This window comes from Dioscorea cayenensis, chromosome 20 (genome assembly GCF_009730915.1).
Source record: "Dioscorea cayenensis subsp. rotundata cultivar TDr96_F1 chromosome 20, TDr96_F1_v2_PseudoChromosome.rev07_lg8_w22 25.fasta, whole genome shotgun sequence".
Classification (NCBI taxonomy): Eukaryota; Viridiplantae; Streptophyta; class Magnoliopsida; order Dioscoreales; family Dioscoreaceae; genus Dioscorea; species Dioscorea cayenensis.
The window spans coordinates 28,248,086-28,272,398 of NC_052490.1; the positions used below are offsets into that span (position 1 = coordinate 28,248,086).

A 24,313-nucleotide genomic window follows, 5' to 3' on the forward strand; every position below is an offset into this window, starting at 1 on the left:
TGTCTCTTTTCCTATAAGTAATACAAGAGCTCTCTATCCTTTCTCTCTTATTCACAGTGATATTTGGGGTCCCTCAACTATTCCAAACATTTTTGGTGCTAAGTTGTTTGTTTCATTCATTGATGATTGTACTTGAGTAATGTGGATCTACTTAATAAAAAATAAATCTGATGTTGGTATTGTTTTTCCGAATTTTTATACCATGATCAAGACACAATTTGATGTACAAATCAAATGATTTCATTCAGACAATGCCAAAGATTACTTCAATCAAATCCTTTCTCCATTTTTCGAAAAAGTAGGAATTATACAAGAGTCTTCTTGTGTCAATACACCACAATAAAATGGGATAGCCGAACGGAAAAATGGCCATCTTTTGGAGATTACTAGAGCCGTGCAGTTTCCTAAACACGTTCCTAAACAATATTGGGGGGAAGCTATTCTAATTGTTGCTCATTTGATCAATAGACTTCCCACAAGGATTCTTAATTTCAAAAGTCCCATGGAGATTCCTACAAGTTTTTCCCCTAACTTCTTTGCTTCTAATAACCTCATTCCCATAATTTTTGGTAGCGTTGCCTTAGTTCATGTCCATTCTCAAAATAGGGGGAAAGTTGATCCACTTGTTTTTCGTTGTGTCTTTATCAGTTATTCGTCTACCCAAAAGGGATATAAGTGTTTCCATCCATTCACAAGAAAAGTTTTTGTTACTACCGATGTTACGTCGAAAATGAGTCATTCTTTCAACATACCTATTCTCCATATGAGAATTTCATCAAAAATAAAGCAAAGGATTTGTTTCTTCTTGAATTTCCAACTAAATCAAAAATTCAGCCCATTTCTTCTAAGCTCATGTCTATTCCATCTATATCATCTGAGTCTGTTCCAATTCCAGCGTCTGTTACAACTCCACCTGTACTTTTTATTAATACATCAGAATTAGATACGGTAATCCAAGACAATACTCAACCACTGAAGCATTATTTCAGGAAGAAGGTTCATATTCCTCAATCTGTGTAGTTATAATCTCCTGTTCGTGATACCGTTCAGGTTCCTAAAAATGAGATCATAAACTCAAAAGTCAGCCACCATTAGCCAAACCTAGCTAACTCCTAGATGAGCATGAAAGACTAAATGATGCAGACCTACCTATTATTCTTAGGAAAGGAACTAGAGCTTGCATCAAACATCCAATGTATATATTTCTGACGTACCAAAACTTTTCCCAAAGTCATAGAGCCTTCCTAAGTAATCTCCATACGATAACCATTCCAAGAAATATATCTGAGGCACTAACAGACAAGAAATGGGAGAATGCTATGAAAGTGGAGATGGAGGCACTTGTGAAGACTAATACATTGGAGTTGGTTAAGTTGCCGAAAGGGGTCAACCCAGTTGGATGTAGATGGGTGTTTACTGTAAAGTACAAGACTGATGGTTTAATTGAAAGATACAAGGCAATGGCATCAATTATCTTGAGACATTTGCACCAGTTGCAAAGATGAGCACGGTGCGAGTTATGTTGTCATTGGCTGCAAATTTGGATAGGATCTACAACAGTTTTGTCACGCCCTGACCCGTGGGCCCACGGGACGCGACAACCGCCACAACGATCCCAAGGAAGGATACCCCGTTACTCAACGGTATCTATCACAGATATAGAGTAGAGAGGAACAATGTTACACAACGGTAGTAACAACAACAAAAGTAACAACAATGATAGCAAGATACAGAAAATATAGAGGTTCACAAATACAAAGGAAAACAACACTAGCAACAGTAGGAAATGCTGATACACAAAAGTTTAAGAGTTATTTAGATAATAAATCATGCAACAAGGTTTTCTACACACTAGTGGATCCATAGGTCAAACAACATGTTCCATGACAAAAATAACATACATGAACTAAAAGAAGAATAACAGAAGAAGGAACAGTAGCAAATGACCAGTACGCTACCACACAGCCACACCTACTACTGGCAACAGACTAGGAGGAAGAAAGAGGGGTGAGCAACTAAAGTTACTCAGTGAAAGAAGGTTAGCATAACTCTAGCAGAAATATACCATTAGCAATAATAATAATAAATCATCAAAATAAATACTTTACCAAAAATATACTAGTTTAGAAACATTATCACATATAATGGAAATCTTTAAAAGAAGTAAAATAACAAAACATAATAGCAAGAAAACCCTTTTTACACCATCTAGGGTTTACAACATCAAAACCACAAAACATAATTTCAAATGCGAGTAAAAACAACTAAATGTCATGGTTTTAAAATAAATAAGCACAATACCCAACACTCACCCAACACAACATGGTCTAGAAAACTCTCTAAACCTTCACGGTGGCCATAACTAGGTTCAAAGCCGTCAAGGTACTAATGTCCTTGACGTTAAACCATACGTTCACCAGTTGGTGACTCCGGCTACCTGATGAATATCTAGTCACGGCTGTACACTACCACTTGAACTGGCTCTCATAGAAATCAGCAGGTCTACAATGCCATCTAAACTAGGTTGGCGGTGGAGACCGCCTACTGCGGTAGGGTACCACCATACAACTCACACAATAAGTACAACTTCACTGGAGTACAATAACCATCCATAATCATAAATCAATAACACTTTGGCCATCTGCATGAGAACAAGATAAAAACACAAGCAAAACTCAAGCTTTTTAACACAAATTAATTTACAAATCCCAACACAAGAAACAATGTGGGAATCTTTTCCGTTCAACAATTTGAAATGAGTTTCAAGCCTTAGATTTCATAAAATCAATGATTTTCACAATAAATCCCAAGTTTCATACAAAACAAGGATTTCGCAAACTCATTGATATATATATATCAATCACAAATTCAACAATAACAAATCAAATACCAAACGAGACATCCAAGATCTTTTCTCAATAATAACTATCGTTCACCAAAATGCCAAACAAGTATAAATCAATAAAACTTACTTAAAACATGCATATATATATTTATCTCTAGCTATCGGCATTCTTCTAATAAAGCTATGCTCAACAATTCTACTCACAGAATTGGTGATTTGTCTTCCTTGCAAGCTAATCCTCGGTTAATTCTTTGCCTCGAACTAAGACTTCATCTCCTTACTAAAGCACAACTAAGCAGAACAATAATTAGCAAAATTAAATCAAACAAGGAAACCCTAACTTTTTCTAACAAACAACCCTAAATCGATCCTAGGGTTGGCTTAAAGCTAGATCTAAAGGTTACCAATGAATTCCTAGGGGTTTTAGCTTCACTCTAGTACAAAGAAATCAAAGAAACAACTAAAGATTGTCGGTGCTAAAGTAACCTCATGATTGCTACAGTAAAACCGCCCATTATACAAGGATTTTCTCCCAATTTACAACACCTAAATAAAAAATTTCTTCACAAACATTCTCTTACATGAACAACAAGTCATTGGCTTCAATTTGAGCCTATAAACAACTAAATCCATGAAGAAATCTAAGTTTTTCAAAATTTCTAAAATCTAAGAAATACGAGTAATATATGAAATAAAAGGCTTTGATCAAAGCCTTACCGTACTCAAGAGGATGTGAGAAAGAGAATGAAGACTTTGGTTCGCTCGAAAAGCTCGCTGGAACAACCCAAGAGAAAATGCAAAGTTCGGCCAAAAACAAGGAAAGCAGAAAAAGAAAAGGAGAAGGGTTTTAAGGAGAAATTTTCGTGCTGCTACAGTAACATGCTGCTTCAGTGTCTATACTGGTATAGTGTTGGACTGAAAAATCTGCAGCAATGGGCTAGTTAAATCTACAGTAAAATATGGTTATAACAAGTTTGATGTTAAAATTTTGCATGGAGATTTGGAACAAGAGATATACATGGAAGTTCCTCCCAGGTTTGAATCTAAAGAAGGTATGGTATGCAAGCTGATAAAGGCGCTCTATGGGCTCAAGCAATCACCTAGAGCCTGGTTTGGAAGACTCACCAAGGTTATGATTGCCTTAGAATACAAGCAAAGCCAAGGAGACCATACCTTATTTGTGAGACACCCTGATTCAGAGAAAGTGATTGCATTATTGGTGTATGTGGATGACATGATATTTACAAGCATTGATACTAAAGAAATGCAAAACTTAAAGCAACGACTTCTGAAGGAATTTGATATCAAGGAGCTTGGGAGATTGAAATACTTCCTTGGTATTGAAGTGGCTCACTTAAAACAAGGAATTTTCGTTTCACAACAGAAGTATGTACTTGACTTATTGAAAGAGACAAGGAAGCTAGGTTGTAAACCTATGGATACACGTATTGATTTCAACCATGGTGTAATACCCTAAACCTTTGGATATTTGTTGGAAAATATATTCAACGTATTATCACAGTCGCAGTAAAATTTTCCTGTAGAGGAGTTTTGTTGAGCAACCCCAAGTAGAAAACTTATGGACCTAAGTATGAGGGTTTATAAAAGATTTTGGGTTCACAATTAAACTAAAAGGATTTGATTTGAAATATTTTTAGAGACCAAGGACTGAAAAATAAGTTGTAAAGATCTTTTGGAAAGTCTATTTCATTATTCAGGGACCATTCATGAATTTTTTAGGGACTTTTTTGTAATAAATTATATTTTTAGGGACTAATAGTAAATTTCAGCAAAAAGCTTAAGTTAAGAGAAAAATCTAGGACCTGTTTGGAGCTTTGCTGGGAAAGTAATTGCATGCAAAGTCTTTGCAGGGAAAGACTTTACATGCAATACTTTACTTGCAAAATAACATTACAACGTTTGATTATCCCAATCAAAATTGTAATTACTTTGGATGCAAACTTAATTCCCTCGTTTGGTATGAACTTGTTTTCAATGTAAAGTTAGGTTTATTCTCATTTTTGCCCTTAGTTGTTATAGTTACTAAATTTGGGTTTTTATTCAAATATAATAATATTACTAACTTAGTCCAAATAATAATTAGCCTATTCTTCATAAATTTAAAAAAATAAAAATTCAAATGGGGTTTTTATGTTTTTTAGTACGGTAAAAAAAATATAGATTTAAACCACCATGTGTTCCTAATTGTCCATCATACAATTTTATTTGTTTCAATTCTTACATTTATTGTCATGATTGATATTATCTAACAAATATTCATGACACATTCCATATGAACAATCACACATTAATAAATAGTTCAAATATTACCATAAATTCATAATCCAAACTCAAAAGTAAGACAAAGTCTAGACATATTGTTTTAATTCTCCAAAACATAAAATATGTCCAAATCACAAACCAAAGAAACAAAATTAAACAGAACATTTAGATGACACCATCTAAAACACTCTTCACATAAATCAACCTCGCATCATCATCTGGAAATTAAAAAAAGGATTCAGTTTTGCCTCTATCTGGTGAAATTTTGTCAATAGCTTGACCTGCCTCTTCCTTAGTTAAACCATTGAGTTTTTGTGATACTCCCATAGAAAAGTGTCTTTTTTTTTTTTTCTGTATTTGCATTCAAGTGTTGGAAATAGGTTTCCATTTTACCTATCTCTTGCTTTACTCCATCACAAATATCGTAAAATTTTTCCACGTGCTTGGAGAAGGAATCATTAGTTGGATCCTTAGTTGATCTCTTTTTCTTCTGTTTTTTTAGAGGAACACTTGATTCACCTTGCATTTTCTCTTGTGCCTTACTTCTTTTGCATGAAGCATTTGAGGAGTCATCACAAGAATTTTCAAAGATGAAGACACACTCATTTTCTAACTCAATATCCACACCAAAGTAGTCATCTTCAACCATGTTCTTCATTGCTTCATGAGCTTCAAAAGCTGCTTTGGCTGCTGCGAGTGTTGAGTTCTCCCTTTCTAAAGCTTCCACAGTCACTTGTGAATTTTGCTCTATCTCTAGTTGCTTGATCCTTCCCAAAAATGATTGCTAGCTCATCAAAGTAAGGGAATTGTTTGTTTCTAAGTCCAGCGACCTCTTTGTGACTTTGCATTATAAGTAGTTATTAATAACATTGCACATAAAAACATAATTGTACAATTTCTACTAGAAATGAATTGCATATTACCTTCAACCAAGAATTCTATACATCATCCTCACAGGTTACACATTTGTTTGCATCATCCCATCCAAACCCAGATTGGTTCCTCATCGCCTTTAGTTCTCTAAATTGTGATTTAAGTGTCCTCATCCTAGATTTAATATGAGGATCACCCATGATTTTGTAGTTGGGGATCTTTTCAGCCATCCATTTTTGTAGTTGACTCAAATATCATGTCTTGAAGCCATTATTTGCTCTCCAACCTTCGTTTACAAGCTCCAAGCAACATTCAATCAAAATTTTGTCCTCCACTGGAGTCCACTGATGGTTGTTCCTCTTGTTTGTCTTCACACTTGCTTGACTTGTTAAATTCTCCATCTATAAGAAATCAAACATTGTCACCACCAAAACTAGTAATTTAAAAAAAAAATACATTTCATAAATAGCATAATAAACACTTTCATAAATAATGTATAAACATAGATAACATAATAAACAATTTCATAAATAATGGATAAACACAGTATTTACATTGATAAAAAGGAAAATTGCATAGATTGAAACTCACAATTATATAAATCATTTTCCAAAATTACATAGACCACCCAAAAGTCATTAAACATATGGTAACAGTTGCCCTTAAAGATAATACCAAAAAAAACAAAAAACTTAATTCAAGCTTGATTCCTAGAAGCTTGTCATTCATTCCACATTTCTTGAGCCAAGTTGTCTCTAAAAGTTGTCCATGCATTGGAAGCCTCAATGTACTTAATACTTTGTGCATTTGAGAAAGGTTCGAAATCCGCATATGACTCATCCAATTCAGCCTCTAGTGGATCAAGAGTTATCTCCATCCAAATATGATTATGTAGCAGTGCACATGCACTTCTAATTCGACAATGTGTTTTAACTGGGTACCAAGACCTATCTCTAAGTATTGCCTATCTCATTTTCAACAGTCCAAAACACCTTTCAATAACATTCCAAGCACTTGAGTGTTTGTAGTTGAACAATTCTTCTTTTGATTGTGGATGATTATTTTATCTCCATTCATTCAAATGGTAACGTTGGCCTCTAAATGGAACTAAGAATCCCTTCTCATTTGTATAAACCGCATCACAAAGATAGTAAAAATCTGAAGATAAAAAGTTTTTTAGATTTTTAAATTTAAATGATAAATGTCGCACTATTGGTTTGCTAGTTTGAGAACATAAGCAATTATTACCTTGAGGAACTTTTAAACCATTTGTCCTAGAAAATGCACTTCGTAGTACCCTAGAATCTGCTGTAGAACTTTCCCGCCCAGGTAATATGTATATAAATTGCAAATCTTGTGAACACACTCCTAGAACATTAGTGGCAATTTCTTCTTTCCTTGTCCTGTATCTAGGCTTGTCAACTTCAGGAACATTGACCTTTATATAAGTCTCATCTAAAGCACCTAAACAATTCTGAAATTTTGAGTGAAACACAATAATTAGTTTATTAATTAGCTCAAATTTGAAATATTATATTAACAAATGTTTGATTGAATAAAATATATTTTTTACTTTAAACCATTTCCATCAGAGGTCTGTGAGTCTTGAGGCATGGGATCTGGTTTTTTAAATAATTATGTATGCAACCTCAATACAGAGAGTAAGACAAGACCAAGTTGCCTACTTATTATCTCTCCACTCCTTACAAATTCTCTTTTTACAATCCTGTTCTTAGTATGATGAGAAAGGATATAGAGGAATAAAACAACCATTTCCTTAACATTCATATTTTTTGTTGAGACAAGCCTACCAATAGGTTGAAGCATATCACATAATTTATAAAAGGTTGCCCTATTCATCCTAATGTTCTCCATACAAGTCAAATCCGAATCAAACACCATCCTCCTAAAATTGACTTGCCTAATGAGATGCCTTTCATAATTACAACTCATTCTTCTCTTTCGCTTTCTATTTTTCAATTTTAAGGCATAGAACTCCAAAAATGAACCAATTATAGAAAGCGAGTTGTTGAGATGTAGAGTAACTGTATGCGCAGTCAAGAGCATTGCATGATCTTCTATAATTTCATCTATTTTAACAGTTATAACCAAAATAGACCTATAAAAATGAATAATAAAAATTAAGGCCTAAAAAGGTTGATAAAATCAAAGCATGTAGAAAAATATTTTTGAATATACAAAAAAAAGTATGAAAGTATATAATACAATATTTATATATCTACTAAAAATGCTTGAATATTTGAGTGACAAAAAAAAGGAATTTCTTAAACCAATCTAATGAATGTGCCCTAAACTCTAATAGAAAAAGACTAAAATAAATTTTAGAGAAGTAAATAGTTTTCCAAACAAGCTAAACAATGATTAACTTATGTTAAGGTCCACTCTAACAACTTACTATTTTTACTCAACATAACAATTAATAAATGACTATAACATAATAATACTTATTAATACTTAACATGATATATACTAAAATATAAAAGTAATGTAGTTCAAAATCTCATCAATTTTTCAAGAAAAATGGGACTATGGCACACAATCCACATATATCTAATCGATAATTCATATGGCACAACAAAGTTGACCCTTGATTTTTGAAGATAACAACATCCACATAAATTTAAATTAAAGAGAGCATAGGGATATATGTGGGCAGCTTTGGTTGAAGGTAATTATTGAGTCTACTCCTTTTTGATTTTACAAAACTTCTTCAAATGCTTTAAGAAAATAAATTCATCAATTATAGACATATATATATATATATATAACATTAAAATAAATTTAAATATTTAATCTTGATTTACATACTGATAAAGCACACACATTAAAATAGACATTACTGCGATACGTAATCATTTTAAAAGTCTTCTGGGTTTTTCGGTATTAAAAAAAATCTCACTTTCTTTTATGGCTTACATAAACTATATTATCATCAATGATTTGGTTGTGAAAAAAATTAAGGACCGAATATAATATCAAAATTTTACAAGGGTTTATGCATAAAAAAAACCCTCCGAAAATCAATCAAAAACAAAGTTCACCCATTTAAAATGCTCTATAGTTTTATTATCCGCACTAGTGTTTTATTATCCATACTAGTTCTCATTACTTTTGTTTTCAAAGTAGTTTTATTATCTACATCATATCTATTACTCAAGATTTTTCTATTACAACAACATAAATCTTTAAAAAGCTATATGAAGTTCAATAAACCAATTTTCAAAAGAATGTATGAAGTTTGCAAGCAAAACCCCAAAATGTTGATGAATTACATTGAATTTCATTAACTTTTTAACTATCAAAAGGCGTCCTTTTTCGTTCACATAAATTTTACCAAGTTAATAAAAATTAGCAAAACATGGAATTCATGAACATTAGAAAAAGGTATGCACCATTATATCTACAATAAAATACCATAAAAATAAAAATATATGTTATGCAAGACATGATAAAAGAGACAAGAAACAATATTGTTAAACTAAGAAATTGATATTTTGATTTGAATGCTTTTACTTAATATTTATTTATATATCTCATATATTTTAAAAGCTTGGATTCACTATAAATACAGAAAAAAATTTCGTGGGAATTAAAAAAAAAAAAAAACAATCGTGACAAGTAAATATATATGTCTCAAGTTCTTATCTTATCATGTTGGATTATTATATCAACATAGATTTGATTTAATCAAAATAGAAATTCTCCAATAAAAATTTTATCCAAACGAATATGAAATTTATTTGTCTTTGATCCAATTAAAATATAAATTTTACACCAAGAAAAACTTAACCAAAATTTAACACAAAATAATCTAACAAACTTGAGAAAAAAATATTACCAGGATTTCTCCGATTCAGAAGAAGTGACAACTCTCCGCCGAATTGGGAAATACGATCGCGTTAGGGTTTTTTCAAAGACAAAACAAACGATTTTATGTAATAAAAGGTAGTTTGGTAATTTAACAATTATTAAACTTTCCAATCCAACGATGTAAACAGTTTCACACCACCCCCTATGAATCATTTTTCCTAGTAAAGTGGAAAGTGATTAGAAGGAGACCATATTTTTTTTAAGAACCAAACGCTTGAAATAGATTAACCCTTCTTACTTTGTAGGGAAAGTAACAACTTTACATCATACCAAACGGGCAGTAGAAATGGATGGTCTTCTTCTCCTCTTCATAAGATGCTACAGTTAAAAAAAAAAAAGGAAGAAGAGAAAAAGAGAATGGGAGTGATGGAGTTTTGTGCTTGATAGAGGGAGAATAGGATGAAGTATTCTTTGGTAAGTATTTTGATGGTTTATTTATTGATATACTTGGATGTATGTGTGTGTATGTTGGATTGAAAAATCTCATTTTTCTTGAGAAAGAAGAAGGTTTTATGATGGAAATGATGAGATTGTTGTTAGCAATGATTGTTGCTTCAAATTCCTTTGGGAAATCTTTGTATGTGAGTTGGATTTTGCTTGAAATGGAGGATGAATTCTAGGATTTACTGTAGTGTTACTGTAGTAGCGAGATTAGAGTTTGTTTGGGTGATTAAGTTGATGATGATGATGGTTGGAATGGAGTTAGTTGGGTTTAGCCAAATTGATTTGGTTGGATCAAACCAAGTTGGAGTAAATTAGTTGAGTTAGACTTGATCAAATTAAGTGAAGTGGATTTGATTTGGTTTAGTCAAATTCATTAAATGGATCGGAGTTAGGTTTGGATGAGAATTTCAATAGTTGGGTTCAATTGAATTGATTTGGTCTAGGTTTGATCAAATCAAGTTGAGTTGTGGTTGGACTTGAATTGTTTGGTTAAGTTAAGCTGGTTGAAATTGATTTGGGCTTGGTTCAGATATTGGGCTAGGGGCTTTGGGCTGAACCAATTCAATGAAAATTTGGGTTCAACTGAACCAAGTTTGTTCAATAAATTTTGTATAAAAATTGGAGTTGGTTCAAGGTGGTTGGCTAAATTAGACTTGGTTCAGTGAGAGATTGGTTCAGGTTGGTTCAGAGTGGTTTAGCCCAAATTGAGTTGATTTAAGTGCAATTGGAGATCAGTTTAATTATGCAAGGTCGGGTGTTAATCGATTGGATAAAAAGTCTGTTATTTGTTTATTGTATTTTCTTTCGTTTTAATCTGGTAATTAGTCTGTATTTATTTATTTTTTATTTCGTTCTTCTACTAGATGTTGTTTAGGCTTGGGAGAGAGAGAGAGAGAGAGTTCTAGGTGTAGCAAGAAACCTAAGGGGGAGCAGGTAAGTTGGTAGTGGCTATTATTTTGAATAATTAATTAATTGCTACTATTTTAAAATAATTATTTAATACCTAGAATTTTGGAAACAATTTTTTAATTATTTTATTTTATTATGCTTAATTACGTATAATATTAAAGGATACTTACATTTCTTTACCGTTGATGCGACACGACAATCGTATTGATACATCCATTTTGTATAATTATACATATTTTCAAATGGTGGAAATACATGTATATATGATTTAATTATTCAATTCATGTATTTATTATTTTATGGTTACATATGCTTTGATTTGGAATGATTTGTGAAACCATGTGTGCATATTAAAATGTTTTACCGGCAATACTTGTGAAATTGGTTTTCATTCCTGGAAAGGAATGGTGTTCTGGATCTAGATTTTTCGGGTATTATGGACGTATTATACTCTGGAGCTTGCACAGATTTTTATGTGACTACTGACTTTAGTCCAATACTGCAGTGTGGGGTTCTACGGTCCGGCCTAATAGGAGGTGGCATGGTTAATCTTGAGTTTACCTTGATTAAGAGGTGCACGGAGCCATTGACAGGGGGATCTTTATTGTGAGAAATCCGGGGTTACTACACGGGGATCTCAAAGTCAGGGAGAGTTTTTAGACTGCGGATTTGAGGGCAACTTTTATATTACCTGTTATTTTTATTTTTGAATTGTGATGAGGGGGTGGAGCCCAGCTGTCGCTCTTAGGAGAGCAGTCTCACACAAAAATTTTGATTTTTTTGAGAAAATTGATTTGATGTTGATTTGTAACGAATTTAAGTTTCATAAGATCTTTAAAGTTGTATTTTTTCCCCCCAAAATTCTGGTCTTTATGAAAGTTTGGAAGTTATTTGGTAAAATTGATCTTTATATACCTTATGTGCACTACATTTAATTATTTAAAATTATTGAGCCACTATCGACCAACTGAATGTGCTGTAGTTGCAGGAGCAGGATCCTAGTAGATCACCTGTTCGAATATAGAGCTAGTCAAGGTTAAGTCTAAGATTGCAGTGGATCCCCTTTCTTTTTATTTGTTGGTGTTGTGATCTTGTAGCAGTTGTACACACAAATTGGAGTAATTAAGTTTGTTGTATTTATGTATTTGAACCTATAGTTTTTGTAAAGTTGGCAGTAATATTTGTAAGTTTGATTTTGTTCATTGACAGGGGGTGTCAGTTTTTCAGTTAAAAGGGATTTTTAACTGATGGTTGCCACATTTACTTCGATAGAAGGGGTGGGTGTGACACATGAACTATGTATGGCACTTGAAGATGCAATAATTGATAAGAGTTCCTATCAGAGACTTGTTGGCAGACTAATTTATTTGACGCATATGAGGTAAGATATTGCATTTGTTGTAAGTGTTGTGAGCAGATTCATGCACAATCCTAAAGAAATGCATCTCAAGGCAGTTCACAGAATTCTGCAATACTTGAAGGACAACCCCAGGAAAGGTATTTAGTTTAAAAAAGGAGAATGCATGACTCTTGAAGCCTACACTAATGCAGATTATGCGGGATCATTAGATAATAGAAGATCAACATCGGATAATCTGCAACGTGGGAATCTTGTAACAAGGTTCCCTCCACATTAGTAACGTGGAGAAGTAAAAAACAAAAAACAAAATGTGGTTGCAAGGTCAAGTGCGGAGTCAGAATTTAGATCAATGGCAGATGGAATCTGTGAATTGATGTGGTTGAAGATTATACTGGATGACTTAAAGATAAAGTGGGAAGGACCAATGAGGTTGTATTGTGACAATAAATCTGCTATCAGTATAGCTCATAATCATGTGCAACATGACAGGACAAAACATATAGAAGTTGATAGGCACTTTATTAAAGAAAAGCTCAAAAGTGGCTTAATTTGTACTTCATTTGTTTCTTCACAGGATCAGTTGGCTAATGTTCTTACCAAGAGCCTGCCAAACATCATGTTTCAAGACATAACTAGCAAGCTTAGAATGGAAGATATCCATTCACTAGCTTGAGGGGGAGCGTCAAATTTTGCGGACTATTTTGGGAAAGCTTTATTGTAATTTTTGGAGATTTGATTAGTTGCAAATTCAGACAGTATATTTCCAGATTTGTAGGAGATTTTGTTGTTGATTCTTAGATTGTCATATGTATATACAAACCTCCTATTGTAACATAATTCTGTAGGAATGAAATTGAGCCTTTCTCTCGTTCTTTTTCCTCAATAATTACCCACTTTAAGAGGGCCTGCAAGCAATAATACCCTTATATTTTTGGTTTTGGTTTTGGAACAAAATCTGCAAACTTGACTCAAACAGCCTGTTTTAATGAGCAGATTTAATTTTCTAAATCATACAATCAACAAAACAATTAAAAATGTTCATGCCAATCTTAAAAGCCATTTAACATGAATTTTTAACCAGTTTGGGATCTAGAGCAGCTTGATTTTGACCTGTCAGGATTGGAACCAAACTTGGACCTGGCAACCAATTTCATTTAAATAAATGAAAATTGGTAGTAATAATAATAATAATATAATAATAATAATTTTTATTTCTGCGTATGACATGATAATAATATTAGGGCCAAAATCAAAAGTTACAAACAGAATTTTACAACCGAAACAGAAGAACTCATTTCCAACCAAGCCTTGCACTTTGCTAGCTTCAAAACAATAGCTCGGAGTTTAATTGTGCTACTTGTGTTTTTCCATGGATGACCAAGTCACTCAATTTCCTGTATGATCCTTCTTTTCCTGAACGGCTGCACAGAAGTGCTGCCAGGGGCACTGTGCGCTCTCCTCCTTTCATCTTTCCTTCTTTCAGCTTCAACCATTGTTCGTCTCAAGCCAGCTGCCTTGTAGATAGGTTTTGGCAAGTGTCGATGCCTGCATAATTAACAGTTTTATCAGTAAGCAATCAAATAGTTCTATTTATGTGTTTTCTGTGCATAAAAATATAGTGTTGTTATACAGCAATGCAAGAACAATCCAATTTCTGTCTTCAGAAAATTATTATGGTGATAAATATCCGATGCAGCTTACCTGATGATGCGCTTCACATCAGGAAGGTGTTTGTATCGATTCTTGACAGCATCTAAGTATTCCTGCTTCTTACGCTCTCTAGGAAGTAGCTGTATCATTATGGTTAAAAAATGTTATAAAAGCTATTTAGTCAGTTATGGTTTCTAACTACTTTAGGATAAATGAAAAATAATTACTAATAAGGAGGAAGAAATGTAGGGATTTCTTATTTGAAACATTGAGATTCACTAGCTTTGACCATCACTAAAAAAGGAATGCAAACTATGATTACCCGATAGTAAAGCACATATAACAAAGACTTTTTGAAGGCTTAAGACTCCTGAAGAGAACCACGCATATACGGAAAAGGATGATGCAGTGAAAAAAAATTCAAGCAACAGCAGGGGGGAAACTAGTTGAATGCTCGCATGAATCTTTCATATGGGAAATGTGTTCAACATTCAATTATAATAGAATGTCTAACATAGGAACAAATTCAGAAAAAGAGGTTGTAAATTCAAGTGGAAAAAGATTCCTCACTTAATTTCTACATGCACTCATGTGCTTGCACTAAATGGAAAGTGTGGTTTTTCCCTAACTCATATTTCCAACAATACAACTCAAAAGGAGAGAAATTCTTACTACTCCAAGTTGCTCTGAAGCATTAGCCTTCCATAGCCGAAGATTGGTGTCATCACTCCCAGAAATAACATAAGTCCCATCGCAGCTATATTTGACACAAAACACCCTGCAGAACAAGGTAAATTGAGTGAGCACTGTTTGGCCTAAATAGTAATACGTAGCTTGTAAACAGGAAAAAAACCATAGAATTCTCTACTCAAACCCTGAAGAATATGTTAAAAACAAGTCCAAGAACATAACTACCTTATACTAGTGAATGAATGCATATAATACAAGAAGTAATTGTAGACCATCTTAAATGCAAAACCATATGTTAATTTGGTAGAACAAAATAATGGAATTAAAATATGAAATTAGAAGAATAAAATGTCAGAGACCTTTGCATTCTCTTTGTGTGATAAATTTCCCTGCTATGACCACCATTGTAACGAAATATTCTTACCTGCAAAAGTTATTTTGCACATCACAGAATAAGTGTTGTAGGCACAAATGGATTCTTCACATAAATGTCTTGTACATGATGAAGGCAATAGCTTACAAAGAGATAACTTACTGTTCTATCATAAGAACCAGTGACAAATTCCCGACCTGTTGGCGAGTAGTCAATATCCATCCTGAAACCAGCACCATAATGCAAAATGGTAGGAGGGACATATAACAGAAATGATATTCACAAGTACAGAAATCTGTAACTATAGAAAAAGGTCATTTTACTCACACAGCAGAAACATGATCTTGATGAACACATTTGGCCTCATCCAGTTTCCTTGCATCATAACTGTAGCAGTTGCAATCTTCATTTGCCTGCATTACAAAACAAGATTCACATAAAGCTTCACCTAAGAAAGCCATTTCAGCAAAATATTTATCCAATTATCACAAATGCCCCATTATACACACAAACGGGGATTTCAAGTAGCAATAAATACAATACTTTTGCCAGAGCAACAGTCAAATAATCTTCTAAAGGGTTAAAAATACTTCAATAAAACATGCTTACGTTAATTATGGTATTCAATTAATCGTAACATTGAATGATGGAAACTGAGCAGAGTTTACATGCAAAACATCACAGATAACAAATCCAAAAAAGAGAATTCATTTGCTAAGTAATTAGTAGCGCATGGTAAATATCTCCATTAGTATACTTACAGCTGTAAAGTTCATCGGTTCCATTGGGTTCCAGCATATAGCATTAGTTTTCGTCTGTATAAAAAAAAATTGAAGTTAGGTTCAAGAAATATATCAAACAAAACATGCTCTAAAGAATGATGTAACACACTATTTGCATACTTTACTCAAAATGGCCTGCAAATCTAGAATTACAGTTCTGCACCTTATCAGCTTTTCAATTAGTAATACACAACATTGAGAAAGAATCACATAAATATTATCCCAAAACTAACACTCCCTACCATGAAATAATCAAATCTATGCGCTTGGTAAGGCCACAGTGAGCTGAAAGGTTTATCATCAACTTTACATATAAGCATTTAAAAACAATGATTTTGTGCTTCTGCATTTCAAAATACCACAATCAATGCCAAGTCTAATAACCTAGTGATCACTTGCATTTCAAGAACATGCATCTGTCATACAGACAGATTCTTCAGCATCCAATCACCATTTACCAAAAAATGGTGAAAGTAGACCTTCAATTCATGAACTACACCCCAAATATTCATTTTGGTCCATGAACACAAAAGAGATTCGAATTTCTCCTTAAACTAAGAAAAGGAGTTCCAGAATTGTTGCTAAAATATGAAAATAAAAATTTTGGTCCATATCAAACACTTCTATTAATCCTTAGACCAAAACAAACATATTTTGTTTCCAGAGACTAAAATGAATATACCAGGATAATTCAAGGACCAAAGGTGCACTTATAACCCCCAAAATTTTATACAGCAAAAAAAGCCTATATTGATAATATATGGAACATCAATAAAATTTGCAAGATAAAGTAGTTTAATTATAGAGCAACAATACAAAATAGGTTATGAAGGATATCCTCATTTCCACATTTTTATATTGTGATTCTTTATATACATATCCTTTGTTGAGGAGTAACAGAGTGATCAATAGCAACACAATATTATACAGAAAGTAGCAGTGCGAAAATAGACAGAAGATGACTGAATTCAAACAAGAAAATAACAACCCTACCTTCATAATGACTTTCCTAGCTGGAGAAGACATGCGCAAATCATAAAGAGTTATGCTACGGTCACTACAAATCATAATAAACAACTTTTATCAGCAAAATTTGTATCTCAAAAAAGGTTAAATAGGAAACATAAAAGTGAACCATTTTGCATTAGTAATGGCAGTACATGTAAAAAAATCTTCGATGCCTTCCACCTACTTGACTCATTTACTAATATAAACAAGATGCCAAATACATGCTGACAAAAAATTCATCACAACCAAAATAAAATAAAAATAAAATAAAAAAAACAACAACAACAATAGTATCAGGTAAAAGCAGACAACTGAAAAAAAAACATGTCTTAGAAAATGTATGATATATTTTAGAGCATCAAACTCCATTCAATTAACTACAACCATCCATACAACATTGAGCACAGACAGTGATCTGTACTATCACTTTAAGAATTTATTTGATATGAGTTAAAATTGCTTTAAAAGCATAACGTAAGAAAACTGATTTTAAATTCAAAAATACAGAAGGAAATAGGTCAAAACATGGAGGAATTCTACCAGGGCAAGGAGTCAAGGACAGTAGACCATTCTCCATGCATAGCATCACTAAATAGACAGTTCATATAGAACCAAATTCTTCGTATTGATAATACAAGATCATAATGAGTTATTGAGTTCTACCACTAATCATGTCGAGGAAAATTAGTATTTGGGTTTATTTGATTAAGAGTATTCAGCTATCACTCTTTAGCAAGGATATCAGATATCAAATCTTTAATCATAATACAATACTAATACTATGGGTAAAGAAATTATGAATCTATAGACCAATTAATTGAAACAACTAATTCTAGTTCAATATCCTACACACTGAGGTATGAGTTCAGTTTTAGCTGTAATACTTAAGAACTTTGATAATCTAGCAAAATATTGTTACTGCTTGCATACTACACTAACTCAGTCTATTATCACAAACTATACCAACTACCATATGCATAATTCAGTTCAATTTTATATTATTGAATTGAGATTAAAGAGATTATTATTTTTACGACAGTGTAGCACAATTTCCTTTAAGAAGCTATTTGGTTGTCTGTTAGTGAAATTACAGTATAAGTAAAAATGCTGCATTTCAATTTACATCATTGTTGTTTGGTTTGTTGTAACTGGAAATGCTGCATTACTTTTAATTTGTTTGGTTTGATGTAAATTAGAAGATATGGTCACAATATATGTATAGGGGGTGAGATTATCTCCAATATACAGTATTATTATTGATTATTTAATATATTTTAAAATTAATAATTTAAACTAAAATAACTAATTTAATTTAATTTAATTTTAAATTACTTAAATGATTTAATAAAATATTTATTACATTTAAAAATAATAATCAGAAACTAAAATAACTAAGCCACACAATCATGGTTTTTAAAATTGGATAAGGCGTGCGCCTTGAGGCGCGCCTCAAGCGCAAGGGGACAGCCTCAAGGCGCACGCCTTGAGGTTGAAAACTGAGGCTTAAGCCTCACTGTCAAGAGGTGCAAGCACTGTGGCGCACCGCCTCAGTGCGTGTCAGGCTTAAGCCTCAAAAATCCTGATTTTTGTAATATCATTTTAATTTTTAAAACAAATAAAAAATATTTATATGTATATACTTTCATTAATAAAAACTTATATATGTAAAATTCAATAAAAAAAAACTCATCAACACCTATGGTTTTGCAAGTAGTACGTACCAATTTAATTTTTTAATCTAAAGATTATGTAAAAATGACAAAATTTATCAAATAAGATAAGATAGGTTACAAATAAGATAAGTTATAATTTTATTAATTTTAAAAAAAAATATTTATTTTATAAATAAAAATAATATATTTGTTACTTTGTATTTGGTAGATAATATTATTGTTGTTTTTTCAAAAAAAAAAAAAAATTTGAGGCTTACGCCTCAAAACGCCTTAAGGCTTAAGCCTCACCTCACGGTTGAGAAGCGCCTCGAAACCCGCCTTGGGTTTTTAAAACCTTGCACATAATAATAAGAAACTTAAATAATTAAGCACCAACTCTAAATAATTAATTTAACTCTCCCTATATACTCTTAACACCAATGTAAAAACATTAATTAATTAATTAATTTAATGATAATTTTATTAAATTAAAAATATATAAAATTCTTTAATTTTATATAATAAAAAAAATTAATTAAAATTAAATACAAATTAGTATATTTTAAATAAAAAATAAATTTAATAAAACATAAGTATAAATTTAATTATGTTAATAATTGACTACCCTGTAAGTTTTTATTTTCTTTTAATGCATAATAATGTGGAGAGTGAAGAATGGTGATTTTAACCCAAATGTTTTGTTGCATTTCAACTTACAGCAAATTTTGCTGTAAGTTAAAATGCAGCAAACGTACACAAAACTGCAAACTTTTTACATGTAAAACTGATTTCACAACAAACCAAACAGCCTTTTACATGTAAAACTAGTTACATTACTGCTACTTACAGGTAGATGCAGGTAACCAAACAACCCCTAAATTATAAAGAATAATTAGCTTGCTTATTCTAGTATATTTTCCATTACAACTTGACTCACAATTGCAACCAAGTAGACAGGAAAAAGAAGGTTCAATTGCCTTCTTTATTGGGTTCAATACAGGTCATAGCAATTGACCACTTTCTCTCTCCCTCCAAGTTCTACATTCAAGGATGTTTGGCCGGTGAGTAAGAGTGTGTTCAAGGAAATCATTTTTGAAAATTTGGTTTGAATATAAAACTTTTATTTGAGCTTACCAAAATTTCACCTAATTAACACTAATAACTTTTGAGTGGTTGGTTGGAGAGGGGTTGACTCACAAACAAAACACCCCCCTTCATCTTTAACACTGTAATACATGCACTTTGCTTTCACTAATTCTTATTAATTTATAGTTCAATATAGCAATTTAATTCTCATCAACTATTTTTCAAGAGAATCTTGCAACATTAATAAAAGAGAGATAAGCAATTTATCTTTTTGATAAATAAGTAAGAATAACATAAATGAATGAAGTAATTTTACCAACAATTCACCAAATTTTAGGACTCTTTTTAACCGCTAAACCAAACTCTATTCAAATTTAATGACAATGTAAAAAAAAACTAGGACGTCAAAACCAAGAAATGGACCCTAACCCTCAATGAAAAGTCAATTATTCATAATTCTAAAACACAAGGGAAGATTAGCTGAAACTGCATTAACTTAAAAGTACGCAAAGAACAAGTCCATCTTCCTAATTTGAAATTTCAGAAAGGAATTTCTCATACCTAGCTGATGTAGCAAGCACATTAGGCTCTCCAGGGTTAAACCGCAAGGAAACTATTGTAGCTGTTCCCCACTCAAAACTGTTCACTGGATTTGATCTTTTGAGAGGAAAAAAATACACAAGTCATAAAAGATGGCTTACAATAGATTTGACAATTATTATCGAATGAGTATCAAACCTGTTATGATCCCAAATATCAACCTGTGCACCACCAGTTGCAAAAATATTGCTCTCCCATTGGTGATCAACAGCCCTTGACATTTAAGAAAGGAAATCAAGTGTGTTTCCAAAAATAAAAGTAAATTCAATTCTTTTATAATGATCCTTATCAAATAAACCCTTGAAAAATAATTATATTGAAAATGAAACAATACCACAAGAAACTCACCGGAAAGCATATTTCCAAACATAATTCGCCAGCGGCTAAAATGGCAAAAGTCAACTTAAGAATGAAGATGAAATGGTGAAAACATAGACAAATTCATTGGACATATGGTTTCCTAGATAATTACAAACCTCGTCATCTTCAACTGTATCACTAGACTCAAAAGTGCTTGCCACTTTCCAGAGCTTGACACTGCACATGAAAGAAAGAGGGAGGAAATACAATCATGGAAACGGTTAAAATAGAATACCTTCTAGATCAATTTAAATCTAATCAAAACAGCTTAATAATAAGTTAGGGCATCTCATGGAGATTAGCAATGTAAATCATATTTTCCATATTCATAAAACAAGCAAGAGGCAACAATGACCAAATATTGCAAAATAGAAGACAACTAAAACACAATGACACTGTCACCTGCAATCATTGCCACAAGATACAAGAACGTTGCCATCAGTAGAAACTGTTAAACCACGAACAGGACCTTGATGACCATTGAAGCGACAAGTTGTTCTCCTGTTTGAAAATTTCCAAATAAACATCCACCACAAAATGTTAAAAGGGAAGCCTAGTGCACAACAATTGCAACATAAAAATTAAGAAATGTAGAAAATAATAACTATCAGTAGAAACAAAACAACAATAACATTCCTTATAAACAAAGACAAAAATGGAAGAATAAGTTTGTTATAGCACCTGGTAGCCATATCCCAAAGCCGTATGTCTGCCATAGTAAAAAAAAAGCCAATCAGAAAAATCAAACTTTCTAATAATTTACCCTTTTCTTTTATATGAGTTAGATGAATACAGAACATTAGCTTAGATTAAAAGTGTAAACCAGGCATACACACATCAAAATGTACACAAAAGATTAAAAAAATAATCCTAAAGTTATATAGCTGATAAATAAATGTTAAGTGCACTAAGTGGTTGGCCAGCAGAAAACAATAGGAAAGCCAAGTAGTACACATTATTTGTTTGAGAAGCATCATAATCTTCTTTTAATCCATTCATTTTTTTCCTGGTTCTTGATAATAACAAAAGCACCCATACAATCCCATATGGAAAATCCCTCTCATTGACATTGTATATGCATTTATTTGACATGAATATTTTAGTTCTTCTGTTTATTACTTACTGGAAGTCAGTCAACAAAGAACTAGAACTAGAACTGGAACTGGAACTGTTACTGTTACTATGGTATGGTAAGGTGACAAGTTGTTGGCTTAGCATCTCATAGCAATTGACATGGCCAACCTATTCTCATGCACATCCCGCTAATTATTTGGAACACATTTCTATTCGATCACATATCTCCCAGCTGTCAAGGAGATGGTTTCCTTCATAACATTTCTGACCATTGTCATATTAAGAACTCAAAGCATGTATTGCATTTCAATGTAATAATTTTCAAAAATTTTAAACTTAAAAGTAGGAAATCGTTAATGATATACAAATATACTATACAAAGTAATATTTGCACTAGAATAAGAATCCTTTGTCGCCATATAGCACATAATGTCTGTTCTTGTGAAAATACAAGAAATATGGACCCAACCACGTATCTAACAAATGCATCAAAGTCATAAAGACAACACATTTTTTTTGTGAATATAGAAATAAGTATTGCAACATGCCATTTTGAAAGTGGGGCAAAGAAAATTCAGGCGGTCAGAAGATAATACCTCCATCCATTGAACCAGAAAAAATCCCTTTCAAGTGATTGGGATTCTTTGCCATGCAAGAGATTGCATCGATATGCCCATCCATGGCACCAATTAAAGGTCTTGCAAAAATCTAATAAATGAAAACATAATTAATCAGATTAAGCAAAGAAAGGTTAAAATATTAGAGAAGAAAATTGTGAAGCACTAAAAGATTTATTTAAAAAGAAGAAAAAAAAACCTTCTCCAACTTAGCAGCATTGAGAGCACGGGTATACTCAATAGCCTTTTCTTGTGTCCGAAGATTTGGATCATAGTTCCGGAACACTTTCTGTTAACAAAGCAAAACATGACATGAAAATTGTACAAAATCACACAACCCAACACAAAATTGGCTTGTCACCATTGTTTTCCAGCAATTAAAACATCAATTCAATGATATCTAATAATTGTACCAGCTAAAAATCCACTTTGACCACCTAAAAAGAAGACATGAATATTGCACAAAATCATATATCCCAACAAACTTGTTTTGATGCCATTGTTTTCAATAATCAAACAATAAATCGAGCAATTCCTACTAATTTTATCACCTAAAACAACATCTCAAAAACTACATTAAATTAGACACATGGACAAGTAGATCAAAGAAACAATTAAAAATTTTGTGCAAATAAACAAGAATAGGCGAGAACTCACATGAAGATCTTGACTGCGTTCTCGGGTGAAATCATCAGTGGAGCGAGAAATCACTTTGACCTTCATCTCTGGCAACCTAAACGGAAACCCAAGCAAGGTATGTCGATTGGGCACAAAAAGCTATTTATAATCTGCTATAAGAACCAGGAACCAACGTTGCCACCGCAGTTTAGGAATGTCGACAGCGCAGTTGACCGGCGACCGGTGGCCGGAGTCCGGCGATCGTGACTGGCCACAGAGAAGACGATCGGAGGAGGGTTTCAGCGAAAGCTAGGGTTTATGCGTGCTGAGATATTGAAGAAACTTTTGCTTTTAAACCCTCCATAAAATATAATTAGCGTGTTTAGTCCCTTTTTTACACACTAAATTTCGCATAAACCCTTATCAAAATATAATTTTACAATTTCTTTTCAATTCCGTTATTAAAATAAATTGTATAAATAACTCATTTGATAAACTATTAATGAAAATGAAATATTCCTGTAAATTAGAGAAACTAAATCTAATAAATATTATTGTGAATCATCTGAGAAAGTAAGTTATATATATTTGAACTTGATATATTTTATTAACTAAAACTCATTTACTACGAGAACCATAATTAAAACTAACAAATATAAACATGTATAAAACTTTAAGACTATTCTTCTATATTGATTTTGTAAATTATTTCTGGTGAAAATTTGATATATTTTTAAAAAAAAGTATTTGATTTATATTTTCTTACAAGAACTTGTACATATTTGTTTATAAACAATAGGCTTCACAACATAAATTTAATTAGAAATATTTGCTTTAAATAGTATTAAGTAAATAAAATATTATTTTGAATTTATTCCAAATTTCCAAATAACAGAATTTTTTTTTGAAAATTACATTCCAGAATTTCCCCTAAAATATAAATATTTAAATCAAATCTCATCTTTTTTTTTATCATATCAAATTATGTATTTAATTATTTACATGAAAATTTATAATAAAATTAAAATTAAATGAGAAGCAACAAAAAAAATATGTATCTCCAAAAATTTGACATTTTCAAAAAGTCCCCCAATATTTTTTTAAATACTCAAGAGTAACCTAAATTTTAAGCTTAACACATAAAGACAATTTCAAAATCTTATAATAATTTTAATGTTAAAATATAAATAAGAGGTGA

General features: G+C 32.1%; 1 protein-coding gene across 2 annotated transcripts; it reads right to left on the reverse strand.

Annotated features, from left to right (window-relative positions):
- Nucleotides 1-13,778: 13,778 nt before the first annotated feature.
- On the reverse strand, nt 13,779-23,441 carry LOC120251059 (DDB1- and CUL4-associated factor 13). 2 transcript variants are annotated; one of them, XM_039259601.1, is made up of 18 exons: nt 23,310-23,439; nt 23,155-23,230; nt 22,697-22,786; nt 22,477-22,588; nt 21,488-21,515; nt 21,209-21,307; nt 20,923-20,983; nt 20,795-20,829; nt 20,585-20,659; nt 20,408-20,503; nt 17,094-17,157; nt 16,080-16,133; nt 15,646-15,731; nt 15,481-15,541; nt 15,305-15,369; nt 14,928-15,033; nt 14,307-14,395; nt 13,779-14,150 (listed from the first exon to the last, which is right to left on the reverse strand). In XM_039259601.1, exons 2-18 carry the CDS (start codon nt 23,218-23,220, stop codon nt 13,988-13,990), a joined length of 1,350 nt encoding a protein of 449 aa, XP_039115535.1. In that variant the 5' UTR covers nt 23,221-23,230; nt 23,310-23,439; the 3' UTR covers nt 13,779-13,987. The 2 variants fall into 2 exon arrangements, with proteins under 2 accessions (XP_039115535.1, XP_039115534.1); XM_039259600.1 differs by having other exon boundaries at nt 23,155-23,441.
- Between the last annotated feature and the right edge of the window lie 872 nt (nt 23,442-24,313).